Source organism: Mustela nivalis (genome assembly GCF_964662115.1).
Source record: "Mustela nivalis genome assembly, chromosome: 6".
Taxonomy (NCBI): domain Eukaryota; kingdom Metazoa; phylum Chordata; class Mammalia; order Carnivora; family Mustelidae; genus Mustela; species Mustela nivalis.
In genome coordinates this window covers 21,101,410-21,126,733 of record NC_139025.1, presented here as the reverse complement: position 1 = coordinate 21,126,733, position 25,324 = coordinate 21,101,410, and the positions used below count along the sequence as shown (strand labels likewise).

Genomic DNA, 25,324 nt, shown 5'->3' with positions numbered 1-25,324 from the left:
ATAGAAAAGAATCTTTGCAGTCAGTATCTGATGATAGGTCAACTGATGCTATTATGTGATCAGGAAATGGGATACTTCTTTTTTTTACATGAAGTCCTAGATATTTCCAAGCATACTAAGACCTTACATCAGTTTAAGTTGTGCCAATCTGAAATACTTCATCATACTTCAAAGAAAAAGTATTTTCTGAGGTTAACACATTGGAACCTTTTTTAGTTTATTGCAGTGGTTCACACCGCAAAAAGTCTATGCCATTGTCTGATTTACATACTATCTAAATAGGAACTGAACACATACTTTGAAGAATGTAGCTCCCAGATCCTTTATAACTTACTAAATGATCTTCTGGCTCTTCTCACATAATCTAGAGTGGAACCTGTCACCTGGCAGCAGAACCTGCTGGAGCTTTATCTTTTTTTAAAAAAATTCTTAATTTTCTTAATTTGAAGGTGTAGTTAACTTACAGCAAAGTACTTGCATGTAAGTCAGTGAATTAATACAAGGTGAACAGGCCCATGTAACCACCACCCAAATCTAGAAATAGAACATTACCAGTGCCCAAGAAACCTCCTCATTCCCTGTCCTAATCACTACTCCTCCTTTTTCGAAGATGAATATTTTGACTTTTTACCCCATAAATTAATTTTGACCGCTTTGAATTTTTTACGGAAGTGGAATCTTATAGGGCATGGTTTTGTGTGTCTGTTCTTTGCTAATCCTTAAGGTTATGATATTTCTAGGTGTTATGTCAAGTACTTCCAGCTTGTTCATTTTTATTGCTCTTTAGTATACCATTGTGTGGATTTACTGCAGTGTATTTTAACACGTTATGATATTTGAATTATTTCAAGTTTTGGGCTATTACAAATAAGACTGCTGCGAGTAATCTTATTCATGATTTTAGTGCGTATGTAAATGCATGTCTGTTGGTATGTAACATATAGTGTGATTCCTACATGCCTTCACATCTGGCCGATACTGATGAACAGGTTTCCAAGGTGATTGCATTAATTTACATTCCCACTGACAGTGCAGAAGAATTCATGTTGCTTTTCATCATTTCCAGTACTTGGTATTTGTTGGGTCGGTGATTAAAGGAGCGAGACTGATACAAAGTGAAGGTCAAGCAAAGCTTTATTTCGTGCCAAGCATCAAGAATCTAACCGAACGTTCGGGGCCGCACCTCTTACAAGAGAGGGCGACCCTTCTCTGTTTCACAGGCTAGCTTTTAAGGGTAAAGGCCATGCGGTTGGGCCTGGCAACGCACAGGTGGCCAATGAGATTGTTAACACACACAGGAAACTCCACAGTAATGCTAGGTGACCAATTGAGTTACAATTTACCCTAGTAGAGATTTGAACCAGCCTATTACACCTTGATTGGGATTGGCGCCAAAGGGCGGGGCCCATACTCCTTGGTAACCAGGGAGACAGTATGCATCCCCCCCAACCTGGCCTGACCCACCCTTATGTATCTGGGCTTGGTTACCTGTAAATCCCCTGGGGGAAGGGGACCAGGGACAATTTCTAAATAGGTCTTGGTTACCTGTAAATCCCCTGGGGGAAGGGGACCAGGGACAATTTCTAAATAGGTCCTTACAGTATTATTAGTCTTTCAATTATAGCCCTTGTGTTAGGTGTTTATAGTCTCTCATCATGGTGTAATTTGCATCTTCATTATTACTAGATGATGAGCATTTTTCACATTTTGTCTTTTCTAGAGTTTCTCATCTTTCGGCCTGATTTGGACCTTATTTATCACGTCATTGATATTTTTCTCCAATTTCCTACTGAATTGTCTGTTAGGAATACACTCCTTTTTTTTTTTTTTAATTCTTTTAATTAACATATAGTGTATTTTTTTCCATTTTATTTTCTTTTCAGTGTTCCAAAATTCCTTGTTTGTGCACCACACCCAGTGCTCCATGCACTATGTGCCCTCCGTAATACCCACCACTAGGCTCACCGAACCCCCAACCCCCTCCCCTCCAAAACCCTCCATTTGTTTCTCAGAGTCCACAGTCTCTCATGGTTTGCCTCTCCCTCCGATTTCCCCCATCTCACTTCATATAGTGTATTATTAGTTTCAGAGGTAGAGTTCAGTGATTCATCAGTCTTATATAATACCCAGTGCTCATTACATCATGTGCCCTCCTTAATGTCCATCACCGAGTTACCCCTTTCCCCCACCCCTCTCCCCTCTAGCAACCCTCAGTTTGTTTCCTATAATTAAGAGTCTCTTATGGTTTTCTCCCTCTCTGATTTCACCTTATTTTATTTTTCTCTCCTTTCCCAATGATACTCTGTTTTGTCTCTTAAATTCCATCTATGAATGAGATCATATGATTGTCTTTCTCTGATTGACTTATTTCACATAGCATCATACCCTTTAGTTCCATCCATGTCATTGCAAATGGCAAGATTTCATTTTTTTGTTGTTGGCTGAGTCATATTCTATTGTATATAATATACCACATCTTCTTTATCCATTCATCTGTCAGTGGACATCAGGCACTTTTCATAATGTATCTGTTGTGGACATTGCTGCTATAAATATTGGGTTGCAGGTACCCCTTTGAATCACTACGTTTATATCTTTGGGTAAATCCCTAGTGGTGCAATTTCTGGATCGTAGGGTAGCTCTATTTTTAACTTTTTGAGGAAACTCCATACTGTTTTCCACAGTGGCTGTACCAGCTTGCATTCCCAACAGTGTAAGAGGTTCTCCTTCCTCTGCAATCTCATCAACATCTGTTGTTTCCCGACTTACTAACTTTAGCCATTCTGACTGGTATGAGGTGGTATCTCATTGTGATTTTGATTTCTATTTCCCTGATGCTGAGTATTTTTTCATGTGTCTGTTGGCCATTTATATGTTATCTTTAGATAAATGCCTATTCATGTCTTCTGCCAATTTCTTGATTGGATTGTTGGTTCTTTGGGTGTTGTGTTTGATAAGACATTTGCAAATATCTTCTCCCATTCTGTCAGTTGTCTTTTCTGTGAGTCAATAGAACTGTTTCCTTTGCTGTGCAAAAGCTTTTTATCTTGATGAAATCCCAAGTTTACTTTTGCTTTGTTTCCCTTACCTTTGGAGATGTGTCTAGTAAGAAGTTCCTGCAGCCGAAGTCACAAAGAGGTTGCTGCCTCTGTTCTTCTCCAGGATTTTGATGGATTCCTGTCTCACATTGAAGTCTTTCATCCATTTTTAGTCTAGTTTTGTGTTCGGTATAAGGAAGTGGTCCACTTTCATTCTTTTGCATGTGACTGTCCAATTTTCCTAATACCATTTATTGAAGAGACTTTTTTTCTTTCTATTGGATATTCTTCCCTGCTTTGCTGAAGATTAGTTAACCATAGAGTTGAGTGTCCATTTCAGGGTTCTCTATTTTGTTCCACTGAACTATGTGTCTGTTTTTGTGTCAGTACCATGCTCTCTTGGTGATTGCAGCTTTGTAATATAGCCTGAAGTCTGGAATTGTGATGCTACCAGCTTTGGTTTTCTCTTTAAGAACAGAAATTCACTCCATTCCTGTTGGCTATTGGCTATTTACTTTTTTGAGATGCCAGTTTGCTTCTTTTTGTCCACTTTTTTTTTTAAATTGGGTGTTTTTTCATTATTGATTTGTGGGAGGTCTTTCTTTTATATATGAGCACTCTGTCAGTTATATGTATTGCATTGTTGTCTCCAATTATCCAGAGCTGTTTCATCTCATTCTTAAAAATTCTTTTAATGAGGTCTTCTGTTGAATTTAATCTAGTTTAGTTTTCTATCTCTTCTTTTGTGGTTATTTGCTTTTATGACCTATTTAAGAAATTGTTCCCTTTCCTCAGATCATGAAAATATTTTCTTATATAATATTCTAGAAGCTTATTATTTTACCTTTTACATTAAGATCTAATATCTACTTGGAATTGATGTTCAAGGTATGAACCTACATTTTATATGACATCTAATTGATTTGGTTTCATTTATTGAGAGAACCACCCCCTGTTATTACTTTACAGTCCTGTCTTAGTTGTAAATCAAAGGTTCAGATGTGCAGACTTCTCTTCTGGACTTATTCAATCTTCTGGTTCGTTTGTCTATTCCAGTGTTCATATTGCATTGTCTTGATTACTGTTGTTTTATGAGAAGTTGTGATATGGTATAGTAAGTCCTTCCACGTTGTTTATAAGGTTTATCCTGTGTATTCTTTCTCTGAATTTCTGTATACATTTTAGAATTAGCATGTGAAATCATTAAAAACCTAGGATCTGGATTACATTGTATCTATAGGACAAGGTGGAGGGAATTGACATTTTTATAATGTTGAGTTTTCCAATTTATGAACAGAGCAAATTCTTTCATTAATATTGTACAGTTTTTTTAAAAATCTGGAGGTCTTATATGTTATATATTAATTTTAACATTTATTTTTTGACTTTGATATTTTTATGCCATTTTAGAGAGTATCACTTAACATTAAAAAATTAATAATCTTTGTCTCTTTTTAATTTTTAAAATTTGGGGGGTGAAGAGGGGCAAAGGGTGAGAGGGAAAGAGAATCTTAAGGAGTCTGATCTCATGACCCTGAGATAACAATCTGAGCCGAAATCAAGAGTTGGATGCTTAACTGACTGAGCCACCCAGGTGCCCCATCTTCAGCTTTCTTCATTTCTTTCTGTGTCTCATTCCTTTTTGCATCCTGAGATTCCTTATCTTCTTAAAAACATACTTTGAAATTTTCTTCAGAGTGTATCTGCATATGCCTGAGTGAATTCCATTTACAATTTCATTTGGAGTAGGTTCTTTTGTGACAGATCCTCTTTGTATTTGTGTGAAAATATCTTTATTTCACTTTTTTTTGTTAGAAGAGATTTTCACTGGTTATGAAGGTCTAAATAATCCCTCTTTCCCTCCAGTCTGTATTTTGAAGATATTTCATCATTTTCTCAGTTCCATTGTTTCTGTTGAGAAGTCAGCTGTTATTCTTGTTGGTGCTTTTTGTATGATAATATATATTTTTCTCTAATTTGCTTTTGAGTCTTTCTTCTTACTGTTTGGTTTTCTGCAGTTTTACTGTGATGAGCTTAGTTTTGTTCCTTTGAGTTGTGCCTATTCCCTTTGTCTCTTATGTTTATTTTTATAAATATATTGTTTTTTCATTACTTAATTTGAATATTTTCTTTGGTCCTTTTATTTACTTGTTCTTTCTTCAGCTGAATCAGCTCTGTTAACCCACCCACTGATTTTGTATTATCATTTACCACATATTTCACTTCTAGAATTTTGATCTTATTGTTTTTAACTTTGTAGTTCTTTGGCAAAATCCTCAATCTGTATATCTCTGTGTCATAACTTCATTGTCATGATCTTCTAGAGCTCTGTTTCTATTTGTTATCTCTTATTTTTCTTGGATTTTGATTACATTGTTTTTGCCTACATTGTTTTGTTTATTTTTGATTATCTTGTTACTTTTGTTTGATAGAAAATGTATTTCATTCTTATTGAAGATAATTAATTTGATAATTATTATGTGTGAGAATATGTATTTATTTTTTGCTATAGAATAAGGGCCATAGCAGTCATGGATTACCTTATTTTTTTGTGCTATTTCAATGTTAAAACTTCAATGATGAGTTTCAACTATTTCTAGTTCACCTTATTTCTGGGGGATGACCATTCAGGAATTTAGTCCAAAATCTGGGGGTGGGGTTGGGGAAGTTTAACTAGGCACCCCCCTCCTTGGAAAATCTCTAACCTCTAGTTTTTCCTCTGTAGCCCCACACATCTGTTAAAAACTCTGTTTAGATTCTCAGTATTACAACTGTTTTTTTCTGACGTGGGCTGATATTTCAGGGAGAAAAGATGGACTAACCTCTGAGGTTTTCTTTTTCCTTCTCATTCATTTTGGTCTCATATATCTTTCCAATGCCTTAAAACTGTTTTTTATTTAAATTTTCTAGTTTTTTGAATTATTTTTAGTGGAAGGTTTGGTCTGAATTATCTCGGCTGTCATTTTTGGAAATGAAACTCCATGAATGTCTTGCATATATATGGTTCTGTTACTATATTTGGTATTTCTAATGCTCTATCAGGATTTTGCTGTTTTGCAGCCATTTTATGAGGCTCCTTTAACTTGGTACATAGGTTTACAACTTGTGAGTATGCTTATAACACAGACTTTGCTCCAAACTCAAATATCCTCAATGTTCTACTGAGATTTTTGTAGTTATGAGTAAGGTATGGACAGTTTTACTGTCATGCTGTTTTTTGATGTTATTAGTCAGGATAGTTTGAGTTTGGAGTTTGAAAATACTAAGTCGCATGGTGCACATTACATTTGTTAATGTTTTACCTTTCACCGCTTACAAAGAACCCATAATGAAGAGTTACTTCCTTTTTATTTCTTTTATATAGCAAATAAAACTAGTAACTGATGTCTGCAGTCAAGAGTGTGATGGGGGGAAATGTAATTACTGAGCTAAAAGTTAACAGCTGAATTCACAGAATGTTCACTTCTTTTATCCTTATTACCATGTATTAAGAATTACTATATATCAGATAGAGCTATGATTGAACAACTGGATGTCACACCTCACTAGTGCTCAGCTCATTGGTGTAATTGATGTATACAGTTCCCCAGTTTACGTAACTGTGCAGTGTGCCCAGCTCATCAGGATGTATTCTTTTTTTTTTTTTTTTTTTTTTTTGTATTTTATTTTTTTTTTTAATTTTTATTTTTTATAAACATATATTTTTATCACCAGGGGTACAGGTCTGTGAATCACCAGGTTTACACACTTCACAGCACTCACCAAAGCACATACCCTCCCCAATGTCCATAATCCTACCCTCTTCTCCCAAACCCCCTCCCCCCAGCAACCCTCAGTTTGTTTTGTGAGATTAAGAGTCACTTATGGTTTGTCTCCCTCCCAATCCCATCTTGTTTCATTTATTCTTCTCCTACCCACTTAAGCCTCCATGTTGCATCACCACTTCCTCATATCAGGGAGATCATATGATAGTTGTCTTTCTCTGCTTGACTTATTTCGCTAAGCATGATTCGCTCTAGTTCCATCCATGTTGTCGCAAATGGCAAGATTTCATTTCTTTTGATGGCTGCATAGTATTCCATTGTGTATATATACCACATCTTCTTGATCCATTCATCTGTTGATGGACATCTAGGTTCTTTCCATAGTTTGGCTATTGTGGACATTGCTGCTATAAACATTCGGGTGCATGTGCCCCTTTGGATCACTACATTTGTATCGTTAGGGTAAATACCCAATAGTGCAATTGCTGGGTCATAGGGCAGTTCTATTTTCAACATTCTGAGGAACCTCCATGCTGTTTTCCAGAGTGGCTGCACCAGCTTGCATTCCCACCAACAGTGTAGAAGGGTTCCCCTTTCTCCACATCCTCGCCAGCATCTGTCATTTTCTGACTTGTTGATTTTAGCCATTCTGACTGGTGTGAGGTGATATCTCATTGTGGTTTTGATTTGTATTTCCCTGATGCCGAGTGATATGGAGCACTTTTTCATGTGTCTGTTGGCCATCTGGATGTCTTCTTTGCAGAAATGTCTGTTCATGTCCTCTGCCCATTTCCTGATTGGATTATTTGTTCTTTGGGTGTTGAGTTTGCTAAGTTCTTTATAGATTCTGGACACTAGTCCTTTATCTGATATGTCGTTTGCAAATATCTTCTCCCATTCTGTCAGTTGTCTTTTGATTTTGTTAACTGTTTCCTTTGCTGTGCAAAAGCTTTTGATCTTGATGAAATCCCAATAGTTCATTTTTGCCCTTGCTTCCCTTGCCTTTTGCGTTGTTCCTAGGAAGATGTTGCTGCGGCAGAGGTCGAAGAGGTTGCTGCCTGTGTTCTCCTCAAGGATTTTGATGGATTCCTTTCGCACATTGAGGTCCTTCATCCATTTTGAGTCTATTTTTGTGTGTGGTGTAAGGAAATGGTCCAATTTCATTTTTCTACATGTGGCTGTCCAGTTTTCCCAGCACCATTTATTGAAGAGGCTGTCTTTTTTCCATTGGACATTCTTTCCTGCTTTGTCGAAGATGAGTTGACCATAGATTTGAGGGTCTATTTCTGGGCTCTCTATTCTGTTCCATTGATCTATGTGTCTGTTTTTGTGCCAGTACCATGCTGTCTTGATGATGACAGCTTTGTAATAGAGCTTGAAGTCCGGAATTGTGATGCCACCAACGTTGGCTTTCTTTTTCAATATTCCTTTGGCTATTCGAGGTCTTTTCTGGTTCCATATAAATTTTAGCATTATTTGTTCCATTTCTTTGAAAAAGATGGATGGTACTTTGATAGGAATTGCATTAAATGTGTAGATTGCTTTAGGTAGCATAGACATTTTCACAATATTTATTCTTCCAATCCAGGAGCATGGAACATTTTTCCATTTCTTTGTGTCTTCCTCAATTTCTTTCATGAGTACTTTATAGTTTTCTGAGTATAGATTCTGTGTCTCTTTGGTTAGGTTTATTCCTAGGTATCTTATGGTTTTGGATGCAATTGTAAATGGGATTGACTCCTTAATATCTCTTTCTTCTGTCTTGCTGTTGGTGTAGAGAAATGCAACTGATTTCTGTGCATTGATTTTATATCCTGACACTTTACTGAATTTCTGTATAAGTTCTAGCAGTTTTGGAGTGGAGTCTTTTGGGTTTTCCACATATAGTATCATATCATCTGCGAAGAGTGATAATTTGACTTCTTCTTTGCCGATTTGGATGCCTTTAATTTCCTTTTGTTGTCTGATTGCTGAGGCTAGGACCTCTAGTACTATGTTGAATAGCAGTGGTGATAATGGACATCCCTGCCGTGTTCCTGACCTTAGTGGAAAAGCTTTCAGTTTTTCTCCATTGAGAATGATATTTGCGGTGGGTTTTTCATAGATGGCTTTGATGATATTGAGGTATGTGCCCTCTATCCCTACACTTTGAAGAGTTTTGATCAGGAAGGGATGCTGTACTTTGTCAAATGCTTTTTCAGCATCTATTGAGAGTATCATATGGTTCTTGTTCTTTCTTTTATTGATGTGTTCTATCACATTGACTGATTTGCGGATGTTGAACCAACCTTGCAGCCCTGGAATAAATCCCACTTGGTCGTGGTGAATAATCTTTTTAATGTACTGTTGAATCCTATTGGCTAGTATTTTGTTGAGTATTTTCGCATCTGTGTTCATCAAGGATATCGGTCTATAGCTCTCTTTTTTGGTGGGATCCTTGTCTGGTTTTGGGATCAAGGTGATGCTGGCCTCATAAAATGAGTTTGGAAGTTTTCCTTCCATTTCTATTTTTTGGAACAGTTTCAGGAGAATAGGAATTAGTTCTTCTTTAAATGTTTGGTAGAATTCCCCCGGGAAGCCGTCTGGCCCTGGGCTTTTGTTTGTTTGGAGATTTTTAATGACTGTTTCAATCTCCTTACTGGTTATGGGTCTGTTCAGGCTTTCTATTTCTTCCTGGGTCAGTTGTGGTAGTTTATATGTTTCTAGGAATGCATCCATTTCTTCCAGATTGTCAAATTTATTGGCGTAGAGTTGCTCATAGTATGTTCTTATAATAGTTTGTATTTCTTTGGTGTTAGTTGTGATCTCTCCTCTTTCATTCATGATTTTATTTATTTGGGTCCTTTCTCTTTTCTTTTTGATAAGTTGGGCCAGGGGTTTATCAATTTTATTAATTCTTTCAAAGAACCAGCTCCTAGTTTCGTTGATTTGTTCTATTGTTTTTTTGGTTTCTATTTCATTGATTTCTGCTCTGATCTTTATGATTTCTCTTCTCCTGCTGGGCTTAGGGTTTCTTTCTTGTTCTTTCTCCAGCTCCTTTAGGTGTAGGGTTAGGTTGTGTACCTGAGACCTTTCTTGTTTCTTGAGAAAGGCTTGTACCGCTATATATTTTCCTCTCAGGACTGCCTTTGTTGTGTCCCACAGATTTTGAACCGTTGTATTTTCATTATCATTTGTTTCCATGATTTTTTTCAATTCTTCTTTAATTTCCCGGTTGACCCATTCATTCTTTAGAAGGATACTGTTTAGTCTCCATGTATTTGGGTTCTTTCCAAATTTCCTCTTGTGGTTGAGTTCTAGCTTTAGAGCATTGTGGTCTGAAAATATGCAGGGAATGATCCCAATCTTTTGATACCGGTTGAGTTCTGATTTAGGACCGAGGATGTGATCTATTCTGGAGAATGTTCCATGTGCACTAGAGAAGAATGTGTATTCTGTTGCTTTGGGATGAAATATTCTGAATATATCTGTGATGTCCATCTGGTCCAGTGTGTCGTTTAAGGCCTTTATTTCCTTGCTGATCTTTTGCTTGGATGACCTGTCCATTTCAGTGAGGGGAGTGTTAAAGTCCCCTACTATTATTGTATTATTGTTGATGTGTTTCTTTGATTTTGTTATTAATTGGTTTATATAGTTGGCTGCTCCCACGTTGGGGGCATAGATATTTAAAATTGTTAAATCTTCTTGTTGGGCACACCCTTTGAGTATGGTATAGTGTCCTTCCTCATCTCTTATTATAGTCTTTGGCTTAAAATCTAATTGATCTGATATAAGGATTGCCACTCCTGCTTTCTTCTGATGTCCATTAGCATGGTAAATTCTTTTCCACCCCCTCACTTTAAATCTGGAGGTGTCTTCGGGCTTAAAATGAGTTTCTTGGAGGCAACATATAGATGGGTTTTGTTTTTTTATCCATTCTGATACCCTGTGTCTTTTGACAGGGGCATTTAGCCCATTCACATTCAGGGTAACTATTGAGAGATATGAATTTAGTGCCATTGTATTGCCTGTAAGATGACTGTTACTGTATATGGTCTCTGTTCCTTTCTGATCTACCACTTGTAGGCTCTCTCTTTGCTTAGAGGACCCCTTTCAATATTTCCTGTAGAGCTGGTTTGGTATTTGCAAATTCTTTCAGTTGTTGTTTGTCCTGGAAGCTTTTAATCTTTCCTTCTATTTTCAATGATAGCCTAGCTGGATATAGTATTCTGGGCTGCATTTTTTTCTCGTTTAGTGCTCTAAAAATATCATGCCAGCTCTTTCTGGCCTGCCAGGTCTCTGTGGATAAGTCAGCTGCCAATCTAATATTTTTACCATTGTATGTTACAGACTTCTTTTCCCGGGCTGCTTTCAGGATTTTCTCTTTGTCACTAAGACTTGTAAATTTTACTATTAGGTGACGGGGTGTGGGCCTATTCTTATTGATTTTGAGGGGCGTTCTCTGAACCTCCTGAATTTTGATGCTTGTTCCCTTTGCCATATTGGGGAAATTCTCCCCAATAATTCTCTCCAGTATACCTTCTGCTCCCCTCTCTCTTTCTTCTTCTTCTGGAATCCCAATTATTCTAATGTTGTTTCGTCTAATGGTGTCACTTATCTCTCGAATTCTCCCCTCGTGGTCCAGTAGCTGTTTGTCCCTCTTTTGCTCAGCTTCTTTATTCTCTGTCATTTGGTCTTCTATATCACTAATTCTTTCTTCTGCCTCATTTATCCTAGCAGTTAGAGCCTCCATTTTTGATTGCACCTCATTAATAGCTTTTTTTATTTCAACTTGGTTAGATTTTAGTTCTTTTATTTCTCCAGAAAGGGCTTTTATATCTCTCGAGAGGGTTTCTCTAATATCTTCCATGCCTTTTTCGAGCCCGGCTAGAACCTTGAGAATTGTCATTCTGAACTCTAGATCTGACATATTACCGATGTCTGTATTGATTAGGTCCCTAGCCTTCGGTACTGCCTCTTGTTCTTTTTTTTGTGTTGAATTTTTACGTCTTGTCATTTTGTCCAGATAAGAGTAAATGAAGGGGCAAGTAAAATACTAAAAGGGTGGCAACAACCCCAGGAAAATATGCTTTAACCAAATTAGAAGAGATCCAAAATCGTGAGTGGCGAGAAAGGGGATAAAAAGAGGTTCAAAAAGAAAGAAAGAAAAAAAAAGAAAAGAAAAAAAAAATTTTTTTTAAAAAAGAAAACACCTGAGAAAAATGTAAAAAAGAAAAAATATATATATTAGATAAACTAGTAAAAAATCGTTAAAAAAGAAAAGGTAACAGTTAAAAAAAAAAAATTTTACCCGAAGGCGAGAAGAAAAAGAAAAAAAAAAATGAAAAAGAAAAAATTAAATTAACTGCAAGACTAAAAAAAAAATCACAGGAAAAAAGCCATGAGTTCCGTGCTTGGCTTTCTCCTCCTCTGGAATTCTGCTGCTCTCCTTGGTATTGAAACCGCACTCCTTGGTAGGTGAACTTGGTCTCGGCTGGATTTCTTGTTGATCTTCTGGGGGAGGGGCCTGTTGTAGTGATTCTCAAGTGTCTTTGCCCCAGGCGGAATTACACCTCCCTTACCCGGGCCGGGGTGAGTAATCCGCTCGGGTTTGCTTTCAGGAGCTTTTGTTCCCTGAGCGCTTTCCGTAGAGTTCCGGAGGACGGGAACACAAATGGCGGCCTCCTGGTCTCCGGCCCGGAGGAGCCGAGAGCCCAGGGCCCCACTCCTCAGTGCGTCCTCAGAGAACAGCGCCCAGTTATTCCCGTCTGCCTGACCTCCGGCCGCGCTCCGAGCTCACCGAGCCTGCGACCGGTTCAAGGTCACCCCGAGCTGCGAGCTTACTGTCGGCTCTGTCTCTGCAGCCGGCTTTCCCGTTCCAATACCCGCAAGCTCTGTGACACTCAGACACCCCCGATCCTTCTGTGACCCTGCGGGACCTGAGGCCACGCTGACCCCGCGTGGGCTTCGCCCCGGTTTAGCCTCTGGAGCGATGTCCCTCAGCGGAACAGACTTTTAAAAGTCCTGATTTTGTGTGCGGTTGCTCCGCCGCTTGCCGGGAGCCGGCCCCTCCCCCCGGGGTCTATCTTCCCGTCGCTTTGGATTCACTTCTCCGCCGGTCCTACCTTTCAGAAAGTGGTTGTTTTTCTGTTTCCAGAATTGCTGTTCTTCTCTTCGATCTGCCGATGGATTTTCAGGTGTTTGCAATCTTTAGATAAGCTACCTAGCTGATCTCCGGCTAGCTGAAGCAGTCTCAGCTTGCTACTTCTCCGCCATCTTGACTCCTCGATCATCAGGATGTATTCTTTTATAGTGTCTACACCTGGAAAATTATACACACTTAAATATTATTCAGTTGAATTGTTCAACTGTTAGTTCCTCCCATCAAGTTGTGTTGCTATAGCTTGTTTTGTGTTTTCTGTAATTTGCTTTCAAAGTAGGGGTATCTCCTAATTGAGGGCATCTCATACCTCATATGTGTGAATATAGTCCTGATTGAGAAAATTGTCTAATGCCAAACTTAAAAATAATATTGTTGAATTTTGGAAGGTCTTCTGAAGGCCACATGATGTTTTTTTCCAATTTATACAAGGCTTAATATAGATTTTCTAATTCACTTATTCCAATTGAAGTCGACATTTACATTTTATAACTTTGACATATTGTGTTGTATTTGTGAATTCATGATAGCATGCTGTCAGAGAACATTTAGTTTTGTTATTTGAATGTTAAACTTCTCAGAGGCTGCAGCTGTTTCCCCCCTCCACATTTAAGCTTGAATTAAAATTACCAAAGTGATGCACGTTCACTGTGGAAAACTTTAAAATATTGTACAAATACATAAAGAAAAATGAACAACTGCCACTATCTCTCACCAATTTCAGTTTCTTTGGTACATACTGTTATTCACTTTTATTGTGCATTACTCTGAGGCTACAGCTGTTTATCATACATTTTCTCAATAACTAAAATATGTCTTGAAAGTTTATAGGACACAGTTTTCTTTAAGAGGCAAAAAGTGTTGGTTCCTATCAGACATGCCAAGATTTGATTTGTTAATGCTTTATGATTTATAGACTTTTGTTTGTTTAGTTTCTTTTATACTTCCCATTAGAAGGGCATAGTTATTATTTATAACATATTATGGAAAATATTTTCCATTAAGATTTAATTTTGGTAACAATCAATATTGCATGGGCCTCATACCACAGGGGAAATTTCAGTTCATTAGTTGTCTAGATTCTACCCATTTGAGTGTGATATGAATACTTATTAAGTTTGATTATTCATGGAGGAAAAGTCAATTTTATTTGTTTTCTATAGTAGGGTCACTATTTAAATTAAAAATCTAAACATGGATCTAGCTGTTTCTGGAAGAGTTGGTCATTAATTGAGCTCAGAATTCTGTCAACACTGCATTTAGGATAACATGGTTATTGCATAGATTACAACAACAGAATAGACAACAAATATTTATTGAAGTAGATTTTAAACCAGATACCTACCTACCACAACAACTGGCACAAATGAATGTCCACGCATGTTTATTGAATGAATGCATGAAAATGGACCTGGGGCTTATAAGATGCTGCTGGAAAGGGAGACTTGCATTAGGCTTATTTTTCTCACTGATCAGTTGTGTGACCACTGGTTAATGACCATCTCGTGAGTCTTCTTTTTAGAGTAAAGGATTTGGATAAAAATCCAAAATACCTCCAAAGTTTTTATTTTATTTTGTGTTTTTTTTCTAATAAGTGATTCATTCCTTTTGATTCAACAGTGCCACTTAAAGATTGTTTCTTGAGGGGCTCCTGGGTGGCTCAGTGGGTTAACCCGTCTGCCTTTGGCTCAGGTCATGATTCCGGGGTCCTGGGATCGAGCCCCGCGTCGGGCTATCTCCTGGGCCTCTCTCTCTGCCTGCCTCTCTGCCTACTTGTGATCTCTGTCAAATAAATAAATAAAATCTTTAAAAAAAAAAAAAAGATTGTTTCTTGAATTTATAAAAATCATCCTATATTGGAGTATTTGCCATAGCATCTATTAGTAAAAATAAATGTTATCCCATTATCAGTAGGGTACTTATAGTAGGAATTATTGTAATCAATTAGGGAAAACTATGCATTTGTTACAAAAAAGGATGTGGATTTATTTGTTGTCATAGAAAGTTACCCATGATATGTCCATTGCCAAAAACTTATAAAATATTATGTATAACACCTCATTTTTATTTAAAGAAGTGAACTGGATATGTGTTTGACTAGTCATGCACATATGCAGAGAAAAATATACTATATTTATATATATATATTTATATATATACTATCAGTGTTTTTCTCCTCATGGGTGGTATTAGCAGGTTGTATTTATTTCTTTTTATCATTCTTTATTACTTATTTTTAACTGTGGTAAAATTTACCATCATATCACTTTTTAAAAGATTTTATTGACTTATTTGAGAGAAAGAAAGAGTTGGGGTGGAGAGGCACAGAGGGAGAAGGAGAAGCAGACTTCCCACTGAGCAGGGAGCCAGACCCCAGGGCTTGATCGCAGGACTCTGGGATCCTGACCTGGACCTAAGGCAGATGCCTAACCGACTAAGCCATCCCGGTACTCCTCATTTTTTTTTTTAAAGATTTATTTTTAAGCCTTAGTTTAAGTTGAGAGAGAGGGAGGGAGAGAGAGAGCACCTGAGTTGTGGGGGATGAGAGAGGAGAGTGAGTCTTAAGCAGATTCCTCGCTGAGCGCAAGGCCCAATGTCAGGCTTGATCTCACAACCCATGAGATCCAAACATGAGCAAAGACTAAGCGTCTGATGCTGAAACAACTGTGGCACTGGCTAGGCGACCCTATCACTGTATCACTTTTAAATGTTAAGTAGTGTTGTGCACATTCACTGTTTCAGAACACTTTTTACCTTGCAAAACTGAAACTACACCCATTAAGCAACAGCTTTCCGTGATACCCTTTTTCCAGTTCCTGGACATCACCTTTCAACTTTCTGTCTCTATAACTTTGACTGCTCCAGGTATCTCATTTAAGTGGAATGATACAGTATATTTGTTTATTTGTGCATTGGCTTATTTCACTTAGCATAGTGTCTCCAAAGTTTATCCATTTGTAGCATGGGTAAGAAGTTTGTTCCTTTTTGAGACTGGATAATACTCCATTGTATGTGTAACCACATTTGGTTGATCCATTTATCTGTCAGCGGACACTTGGGTTGCTCCCATCTTTTGGCTCTTGTGAATAATGCTGCTGTAAACATGCGTCTACAAATATCTCTTCAAGACCCTCTTTCAATTCTTTTGGGTATATGCCTAGAGATGGAATTGCTTATAACTCTATTTTCAATTTTTTAAAGGAATCAACATTGTTTTCCATATGATCTGTACAATTTTATATTCCTACCAAACTAACAGTGTACCAGGGTTCCACTTTCTCTCCAACACTTATTTCCTGTTTTTTTGGTTTTGTTTGTTTTTGGTAGCAGCCACCCTAATGAGTTTGAGATGATTCTGTATTTTTTTTTCTGATAAGTTTTGCTATTAATTACTTTTTAAAAATTAATTATTTTTATTAACATAGGAAGTGTTACTTGCCCCTGGGGTATAGGTCTGTGTATCGTCAGGCTTACATACATCACGGCACTCACCATATCACATATCCTCCCCAATGTTTATAACCCAACCACCCTCTCCATTCGCTATTAATTACTTTTTATATTCAGAGTGAACTATAAAGCTATTTATTTCCATTTCGTAAAAATTGCATAAATTAACAACCTTTTATTTTTTAGTATTTCTCCAATATTATTTACTTATACAGCAGGTACTACATTTATTTCAGATGCAGTTGTAAATTATTTATTGGGGTATTAAAGTTGATTACTATGATAAATCAGAAGCTTGATGCTGAACAGTATTTTGAGTTTTTAGTAAAACACTATCAGAGTAAATATCTTAATTGTTTTTAAGCAATAAAAGGTAGAAAACCAAGAATTTTCATTCTTAGTGAATATTAGCTGCTAATTTTTTTGATAGAATATCAAAAAATATTTTTGTTTTTTTGATTTTCGGATTTTTTAATATTTTGATTTTCAGGTTTTTTAATTAATTAAACTTATGTTTACCAGCATCATTTTAAAAAATTGATTTGATGTATAATTTATCATAAAGTTAACCTGCTTTATGTGCACAATTCAGTGCTTTTTAGCAAATGTACTGAGTTGTGTAATCATCACCATGGTCCAGTTTAGAACATTTCTGTTGCCCTGGTAAGACTCCTTGTGACCAGGACCCTTCTGGCTGTATAGAATTGTTAGCAAAATATTTCTTATTACAGGGCTATGTTTATTGCTTCTCTTAAATGAACCCAAATGTCTTTTATCCTCCCGTAGCTTCCTGCATGAAATATGCACATTATCAAATAGGTAAATTTTATTTAGGGGACTGTATGATGATATGCATGAAATGCATTTGAATTTGTACAACTTTTAGCAAGGAAGATCTTGCATCAGAGAAAACATTCTTTTATGTTTATTTTAGAGAGTCCCAATTAAACATTTTTCTGTTTGACTTTAGTTTTTGATCTTTTACAGCTGGTTTATTTTCTGTAGATCACAGTAGAAAAGATTGACAAGCTAATGAAAAACACATTTAATTATTTGCTGCCCATAGACATCAAAACTTTTCTAGGCAGGTCATGTTATAGAAAATTAAAATGAAAAAGAACTAAATAGAACAGTTTATCATTAATAGAATAAAAAATGCTGTCTTGGCAAACTTGGTATTTCCCTTCTACTTCACCAGAGGGCACTCTTTTCTAGTATATTTTAATTCTGATCTATTGAATTATTTTACTTTGAAAGATTTAAGTCTTTTATTGGGATCCAGGTTTGCATTATTTAGAGGCTAATGATTGTTTTCTTTTGTAACTTTCAGTCCATTTTTTTGGTGAGCTGTTTTATAATAGCATTAAAAAGAACACTATAAACAAGACATTTTTAAATGCTTAGGTGGTAGTGTATCTGGCATAAAATATCTCTTCAGTATATTCTCTTTTTGCCTAACAGCTCTGTAATGTCACTGTTTTTTGTCTCTTCATGTTAAGGTTTCAGATCGGGTGGAACGACGGCTTCAGGAGATAGAAAGAGAGATGCGCACAGAACGAGAGCTGGTGGAAAAACGTCAGGATCAGCTGGGAGTTATTTCTTTGCAGCTACAGGAGGTTTGTGAAAAAAACTTTCTCAGAATGTAAATCTTGAGTTCGGATAGTTTGGATACTTATTTAGCCATTGTTAAAATTGTTAGAGTTCCTTGGTCTTTGCATGTATATTTCAGTGCATCTGAGAAGTATAGCATGTACATTATCTAGTTCAGTGTGTGAAGATAGCCCTATCTGGTTCAAACCCAAAGTCTACTGCTTGCTGGCTGTGGTGACCTTGGGCAAATTCCTTCGCTTTTCTAGGCCATTTCCTCTGTGGAAAATGGAAATAGTAATAGTATTTACCTAATCATGTTGGTGTGAGGATAAATGAGTTAATGCTTGTAAAGCACTTAATATCTGGCATGTGCTCAGAAATGTTAACTGAAAGTATGATTACTCTGATCAATTTTCCTTGCCGTGAACTAGACCTCAGGGGTCAGCGAACTATGGCCACTGGGCCAAATGTGGCCCATTGCCTAGTTTTTGTAAATAAAGTTTTATTGGAACACAGCCCTTCATTCATTTACTGTTTGTAGGTGGTCTTTTGACACTGTGGCAGCACTGAGGAGTTGTTAAAAGAGACCATATATCCCACAAAGGCTAACGTATTGACTTTCTGGTCCTTTTATAGAAAGTTTGCCAACCCCTGGACTAGACTATAGTCATACCATTCCAAAACTGAGATCGCTTACCTTTTAGGTACTTTTTTTATTTTGAAATTTCAGATTTAGGAGGAAGTTGAAAAATTAGAACAAAGGATTTCTGTATACCCTTTACTTAGATCGCTCCAATATTCACATTTTATATGTATGTTATAATAATAATAATAATAATAATGTATAGGTTGCATATTACATATACATAATTTTCTGAGCTAGTTGCAGATGTGATGTAAATACTTCTACACCTAAATAATATTGTATGTACATTCTCTTCCATAATCATAGGAATTTAATACTGGATTAATACTATGATATAATCTATAGTTTTTATTCACATTTAGCCACTAACATCCTTTTCTGGTCCAGGCTATTTACTACAGGGTCACATACTGCATTTGACCATTGTTTCTCTTTAGTCTCCTTTGATCTGGAACAGTTTTTTCAGTTTTTCTTTGTCATTTATGACCTTGACAACTTTGCAGAGTACTGGCCAGTCAGTTTGTAGAAATCTTGCATTTTGGTTTGTTGATGCTGTCTCATGACTAAATCCAGATTCAGGTGACGGATTTTTGGCAGGAAATGCAGAGAATTGGTGTTGCATTCTTCCCAGGGTATCTTATTAGAAGGTGGGCGCCTGGGTGGTTCAGTGGGTTAAGCTGCTGCCTTTGGCTCAGGTCGTGATCTCAGGGTCCTGGGATCAAGTCCCGCATCAGGCTCTCTGCTCAGCAGAGAGCCTGCTTCCCTCTCTCTCTCTGCCTGCCTCTCCATCTACTTGTGATTTCTCTCTGTCAAATAAATAAATAAAATCTTTAAAAAAAAAAAAAAAGAAGGCATATAAGGCATCCCATTACTGGTGAAAGCTGAACATTTGGTTAAAGTGTTGTCTGCCAAATTTCTCCACTGTAAATCTTAATAGTATGCCTTTTTAAGTATTTACTTTATGTGGATATTCTTTGAAACTTGAAAATAGCTTATTATCCTATTTTCACCCATAGATTTTAACATCTGTTAATATTCTTTCATGAAACAGTTATTACTATAAGTGATGCTAAATAGTGTTTCTTTTTTTTAACACATTCTATTGCTTTTTCTGCATTTATTAATTGGATTCATACTGTGAGGCAAGGCTTTGCTTTTTCCTTTTATTAATTAATGGTGTAGATTTGTAAATTTCATTGTATTATGTTGGTTATGTTTTATTACTATCATTATAGAAAATTGATTTGTTGAAATTCCTTTATTTTTTATTTTTTTTAAAAGATTTTATTTATTTATTTGACACAGAGAGAGAGATTACAAGTAGACAGAGAGGCAGCCAGAGAGATAGGGGGAAGCAGGCTCCCTGCTGAGCAGAGAGTCCAATGTGGGGCTCCATCCCAGGATCCTGGGATCATGATCTGAACTGAAGGCAGAGGCTTAACCCACTGAGCCACCCAAGCGCCCTGAATTTCCTTTAAATGTGTCTTAGATCTATACATAAAGTATAAAAAATTGAGACAAAACAAAAGATTTTAAAAAGGATTTCTTTTTCTTTTACAAAATGATTTTCTCTAAAAGTGGTGTTCTATAAATGCATGCATATGTGCTTGAAGATCATTGACCCTTATAAATTGGAGGATTAAAAAAATTTTTTTTAATTATTAGGAGATACTGCCAATTGAAAACTAGGTGCAAAAATGGCAACCCTGAAATTATAATGTAAGCAATAGAAAATCTACTTTTGTTTTCTAAAATTCCATTTTCCTCTATTTCACAAAAGGAGGCATACCCTTGTTAGTAGGTAATTACTTTGAGGAGGATACTTTGTTGAATAATTAGATACAGTATGTGGGTAGCCTTCTTTTTTAAACCTTGATTTTTATACATTTGTTCTCAAAGTAAATTGCATCTGGTGAGCATAAGAATAGACAATTGTTCTTTTTTGCAAGAGAAAATTAGAGAAATTTTCCATACTTATTTTCTTCTTTCTTTGCAGAATGCATAAAATTACAAAGAGGGAGAGGAAGATTGCTTCTCATCCCTGTTCTTGAGAAACCAGAGCCTGAATATTTGCATTGTAATTGTCAGTTTGACTAAAAGCTTGAGCTGTGATTTAGAATTCCATCTCTGACAATACAGTAGAGGATCGCTATTGATAAGAAATGTTTAATTTCATATTTTGTCACTTTAATATAAGTGGTGACCCATATGCTTTTAAAAGGTGGTTTTTGGATTAAACAGTGCAGTGGAAGCTGGAAAGGATTAATATAGGCTGATATGTTTTCCTTTTCCCAAGTTAAGTGGCTTAGGCTGATCTGGAAAGGTCATGTTTAAGGAGAGGAAACACTTTGCTTTCTTTTCAATATTAAAAAATACTTTTGCAAATACTTATACTGTATGATGATAGTAATTGATATATTTTGTTTCTGGCTATGGTGAGAAAAATGAATTTTTAGATGAGTAAGGAGATCTGGACTTTTAGCCACTGTGTTCTTCTGCTTCCCTTAAAGCTATATATAATTCAATGTTAGTGAAAATTAGGACATTTAAAAATTGTTAAGAGATTAGAAGTATTCATTAAAAATTCCAGGATATCAGCGATTTCTAGGTATAATGTCGTATTATGGGGAGGCAGTGTGTACTTTTGGCTAAAACTTGCTTCCTTTTAGTGATCTAATGAGGTCCTTAGGTCCTTGGAGCTTTATCTGTTCCCATTTAATGAAAAGTACAGTATTAATCATTGGAAATTGGTTGAGGAACAGCCACTCTCCTCTTCCTATTTAGTGGTCTTAAGGAATTTTGCACTCTTTAATGAGTTGATCTGTGTTTTTTCCCTTTCGTGGTCTAAGCAGGAAGGCTATGGACACTCTGTAAACTGCTTCCTTGAGTCTCAACTAACTAGTCACGTGCTTATGATGTCACATGAATGTCAGATTTTCTTAACTTGGTAAGGATCTTCAACTGGCCTTCAGACTAAATTGAATATTTTATTTTTGTCTTCATTTGAATGACTTAAAATGAAGTACACGAGATAAATGGTGGGTGCATATTTGTATATGCCTTTCAGAACATTTCATAGGATATTAAAGTGCTAGTTCTCCCACTTACTCCCACCAGTAATATGCCATGCTTGCTAGTGATTTAGGGTAAATCAGGTGCCTCAAGGTGGTAGGTACTTCATGGAGAAGTCTATGGGGAAGTTGAAGAATGGAATCTTAATTGAAGATGGTGAAGATTAGTAGGGGATTGGTACGTGTAAGATGGGTGCTCAGCTCAGTGGTTTTCAGTCTGTACATCTATGAGAAAACAGATTATGTGAGCCTCATCAATAATGTTAAAGCCTTGTACAGAAAAGTTAAAACAATAGATTTTTTTCCCGATATTTTTCTTCATCTTTTGGCATCTATACCAATTGTGAAAAGCCTAATGAAGAAATGCTATTTGTTCCTTCCCAGAAGTGTCACTGTGGCTCCAGAGATGCTGAGTAATATGGATACTTCACCTAAGAAAAACTTTGGGAACAGTTTATAAATGTATTTAGTTTGAACTCATTAAGGGAGAAGCTTCTAAGGAAGCCAAGAATGTATTCCTAATGTCCTCTTAATAGCTTTAGCATTTCCCTTGAGACCTCTGTGTCATTTCAGAGGAGAATCTAGTCAGGCATATGTTCTAAGGTGCCCTTATTAACCCCTTCCTTTAGAGACTCCCCTGCTTGGCTTGGATTGACCAGGAGACCTTTCTGAGGCTGGTAGATTTTGGACTTCACTTATCTTCCCAAGGCTGAATTGTATAACTTTCCTTGGCACTTTACCCTTCTGTTTCCATAGTCAGTGCCCCGATATTTTCACATACAAGTATCCCCTTCCCCACTGATGTTACTTGATGCCTTTTAAATAAATGCCCCTTAAATCACTCTGACATTGACCAGCCCAATAAGCCTCCCTGGGCTTTGAGAAAGACCATTAGACCATACAATTCAATTGGAGTTTAAAGTACAAGCTCCGTGGAAAGCATGACGGAGGCCCAGAAAATGCACATTATTTTCCTAGTCCTTGGGACATGAGTTCTAGAATGTGGTCCTTTTGAGGCTTGGGTGACCAGATGGGATGTAGTAAGCAGTGAGTAACACAGTTGGGGGGACATGCAAGGACATTCAGACTACCAACAGCATGAAAGTAGAGTATCACAACAGGACAACTACACATGTGCTATTCTGTAGGAAAATGTATGTAGCTAGGGAAAATTCTAGAACTCTTCCTCTATTGTTTATTCTTTATAGGGTGGAGCTCTATGTGTAGGTTAAGTCTGAGCCTTAATTTAAGCCCTGGTTTTTATTCTTTTAATAAACTCTAATCCCATTAACTAGTTTGCTCTTTTTGCAATGATGGGAAGCAGGCTCCCCGCTGAGCAGAGAGCCTGATGTGGTGCTGGATCCCAGGACCCTGAGACCATGAACTGAGCTGAAGGCAGAGGCTTTAACCCACTGAGCCACCCAGGTGCCCCTCTAGTGATCTATTTAACATGAGTTTTTTTTTTCCCCCCCAGGTTATTACAAATTACTATTTCTTGATATTTAATTGTATTCTTTTTGAACACTTTGCATTTTTAACATTTCACATAGCATGTACTTAATAAATATTTGTCAAATGCATTAAGTAGTGACCATGTTCATACATTGTTTTGATCCACTGTTTTAGTTTTATTTATTACATAATTCTTTTAACATTTTATTAGGTAATTTAATATGAAAAGTATTTATTCATACATAATTTAAATGTATAACTAAATATGATCATATCATAAATGCTCATACATTCTCTTTTTAATGCAGCTTTTGTTTTATTTGCTTGGCTTATTCCCCCCCCCCCCCACCCCAACTCTTATGTATTCTCTGATCATCAACCATTAACCCTATTCCCTAAGAAAAAGGAACCAGTGTGAACAGCCTGGTAGATTGATCCCTTTATATTTTCCTTAATCGTTACTCTTAATTATCCTAGACAGGTGTATATGGGCCATTTATGCCTTTGCATATATAGGACTTTTTTGGTATGTTTCATTTTAATAAAATGAGATCACATTTTATACACACACATGCACACACAATTCTGCTTTTTGCTTTTACCTCTCATCAGTACTTTCTGGAAATTCCTTGAACTAGCTTATGTGGTTCTAACTTAATCTTTTATTACCAGAGATGAATTTTTATTATAATAGAGGCTATCAGATTATTTTTTCCAAAAGGTTCTAACCTTTTACATTTCTGTTAGTAAAATGGTTGAAAATGGCACTTTTCCCTACATTATCTTTAATTTTTGCCAGGCTTATGGGTATCAAGTGTTAACTCATTTTTATGTTTATTTGCATTTCTCTATTAGTGAATTTGAATATCTTTTCACATATTTTTTTTGGCAGTTTGCATTTGTGCCTGTGCAGATAGCTTGTTTATCATTTGCTCATTTGAAAATATTAGATTACTGTGTTTTCCCTCAGGAATTTTATTTTTTTAGTGGCACGAGGAAGGAATCTGTTATTTTTTTATGTGACTAATGAGTTGCCTCAGCATCATTTTTGAATAATTTGTCTTTCCCCTCTGATTTAAATGCCACTTCTGTTATATATCTAGTTTCCCATGGTAGCTCTCTGGTTCTATATGCTTTTCTATTGATCTGTTTGTCTACCCCTGAACTGATATCATTTTATCTCCATTATTATAGCTTTCATTATACTTTGGAAAATGATAATGAAAATCTCTTGTCATGTTTCTTGAAAAATCCTGCTGGCATTTTGATTGTAATTATACTGACTACATAGATTAATTTGAAGAGAGGTGTTTTCTAGTGTTCTTCAATAATGTTTTATAATTATATATAAAGGTCTTATTCATCTTTTGTTGGACTTATTCCTAAGTATCTTTCTATTGTGAATGGAATATTTTCTTTTATTACATCTCTGATTGGTTAGTTATAGTATATAGGAGTGTAATTCATTTTATGCATGGCTCTTGTATGCAACAATTTTGCTTAGTGATCTTATTTTATAATTTGTTAGCAGCTTTCATGTATTACTATCATGTACTATATATATTGTGTAGATAATAATATATGAAATGGAAGGCAATTTATTCATTAACTTTATAATTCTTTGTCGTTGCTTTATTGCATTGGCTAGAAACTTAAGTGCAATGTCGACTAGAAATAAAGAGCAAGAATTCTTGCTTTTTTCCTGTTTTTATAGGGATGCTTCTAAACTGTTAATCTTGTTGCATGTGTTTGCTCCTGGTTTTTTCAATGCTGTTCTCTACCAGATTAAGAACATTGCCTTCTATTCCTAGATTTTGAAGAGTTGTGTTTGTTTCTTTAAAAAAAAATCACAATGTGTTGTAGAATTTATCAAATACTCTTGGTGCTTGCTATATTTCTTTTTTGATATTGAAATATGGTTGACTTTATTAATCAATATTGACCCCTCCCAGCATTTATTTGGTTATAATGTATTATTTTTTATACATTGCTGAGTTAATTTGCTAGTGTTTTCTTAGGACTTTTATATTTCTATTAATGATTGAAGGCTTATAATTGTCTTTGTACTGCTCTTTTTGGTTTTAGAAGCAAGGTTATAACCGCATAAAATGAATTAGGTAGATTCTTTTTCTCTTTTCTAGCTCTGTTTAAGAGAGGTACTGTCTCATTCTTGA

At 36.2% G+C, this 25,324-nt stretch overlaps 1 protein-coding gene across 41 annotated transcripts in view; it reads left to right on the top strand.

Moving 5' to 3' along the window:
* CEP128 (centrosomal protein 128) overlaps nucleotides 1–25,324 on the top strand; it is a 407,789-nt gene that overhangs the window by 45,448 nt on the left and 337,017 nt on the right. For all 41 annotated transcript variants that reach the window (XR_014313195.1, XM_082736376.1, XM_082736360.1 and 38 more), the window contains one exon: nucleotides 17,891–18,007. Coding sequence is in view for 40 of the 41 variants with exons in the window: in XM_082736376.1 (XP_082592502.1) it covers nucleotides 17,891–18,007 (117 nt within the window). In the remaining variant the exon portion in view is untranslated. The remainder of the gene's footprint in view (nucleotides 1–17,890; nucleotides 18,008–25,324) is intronic.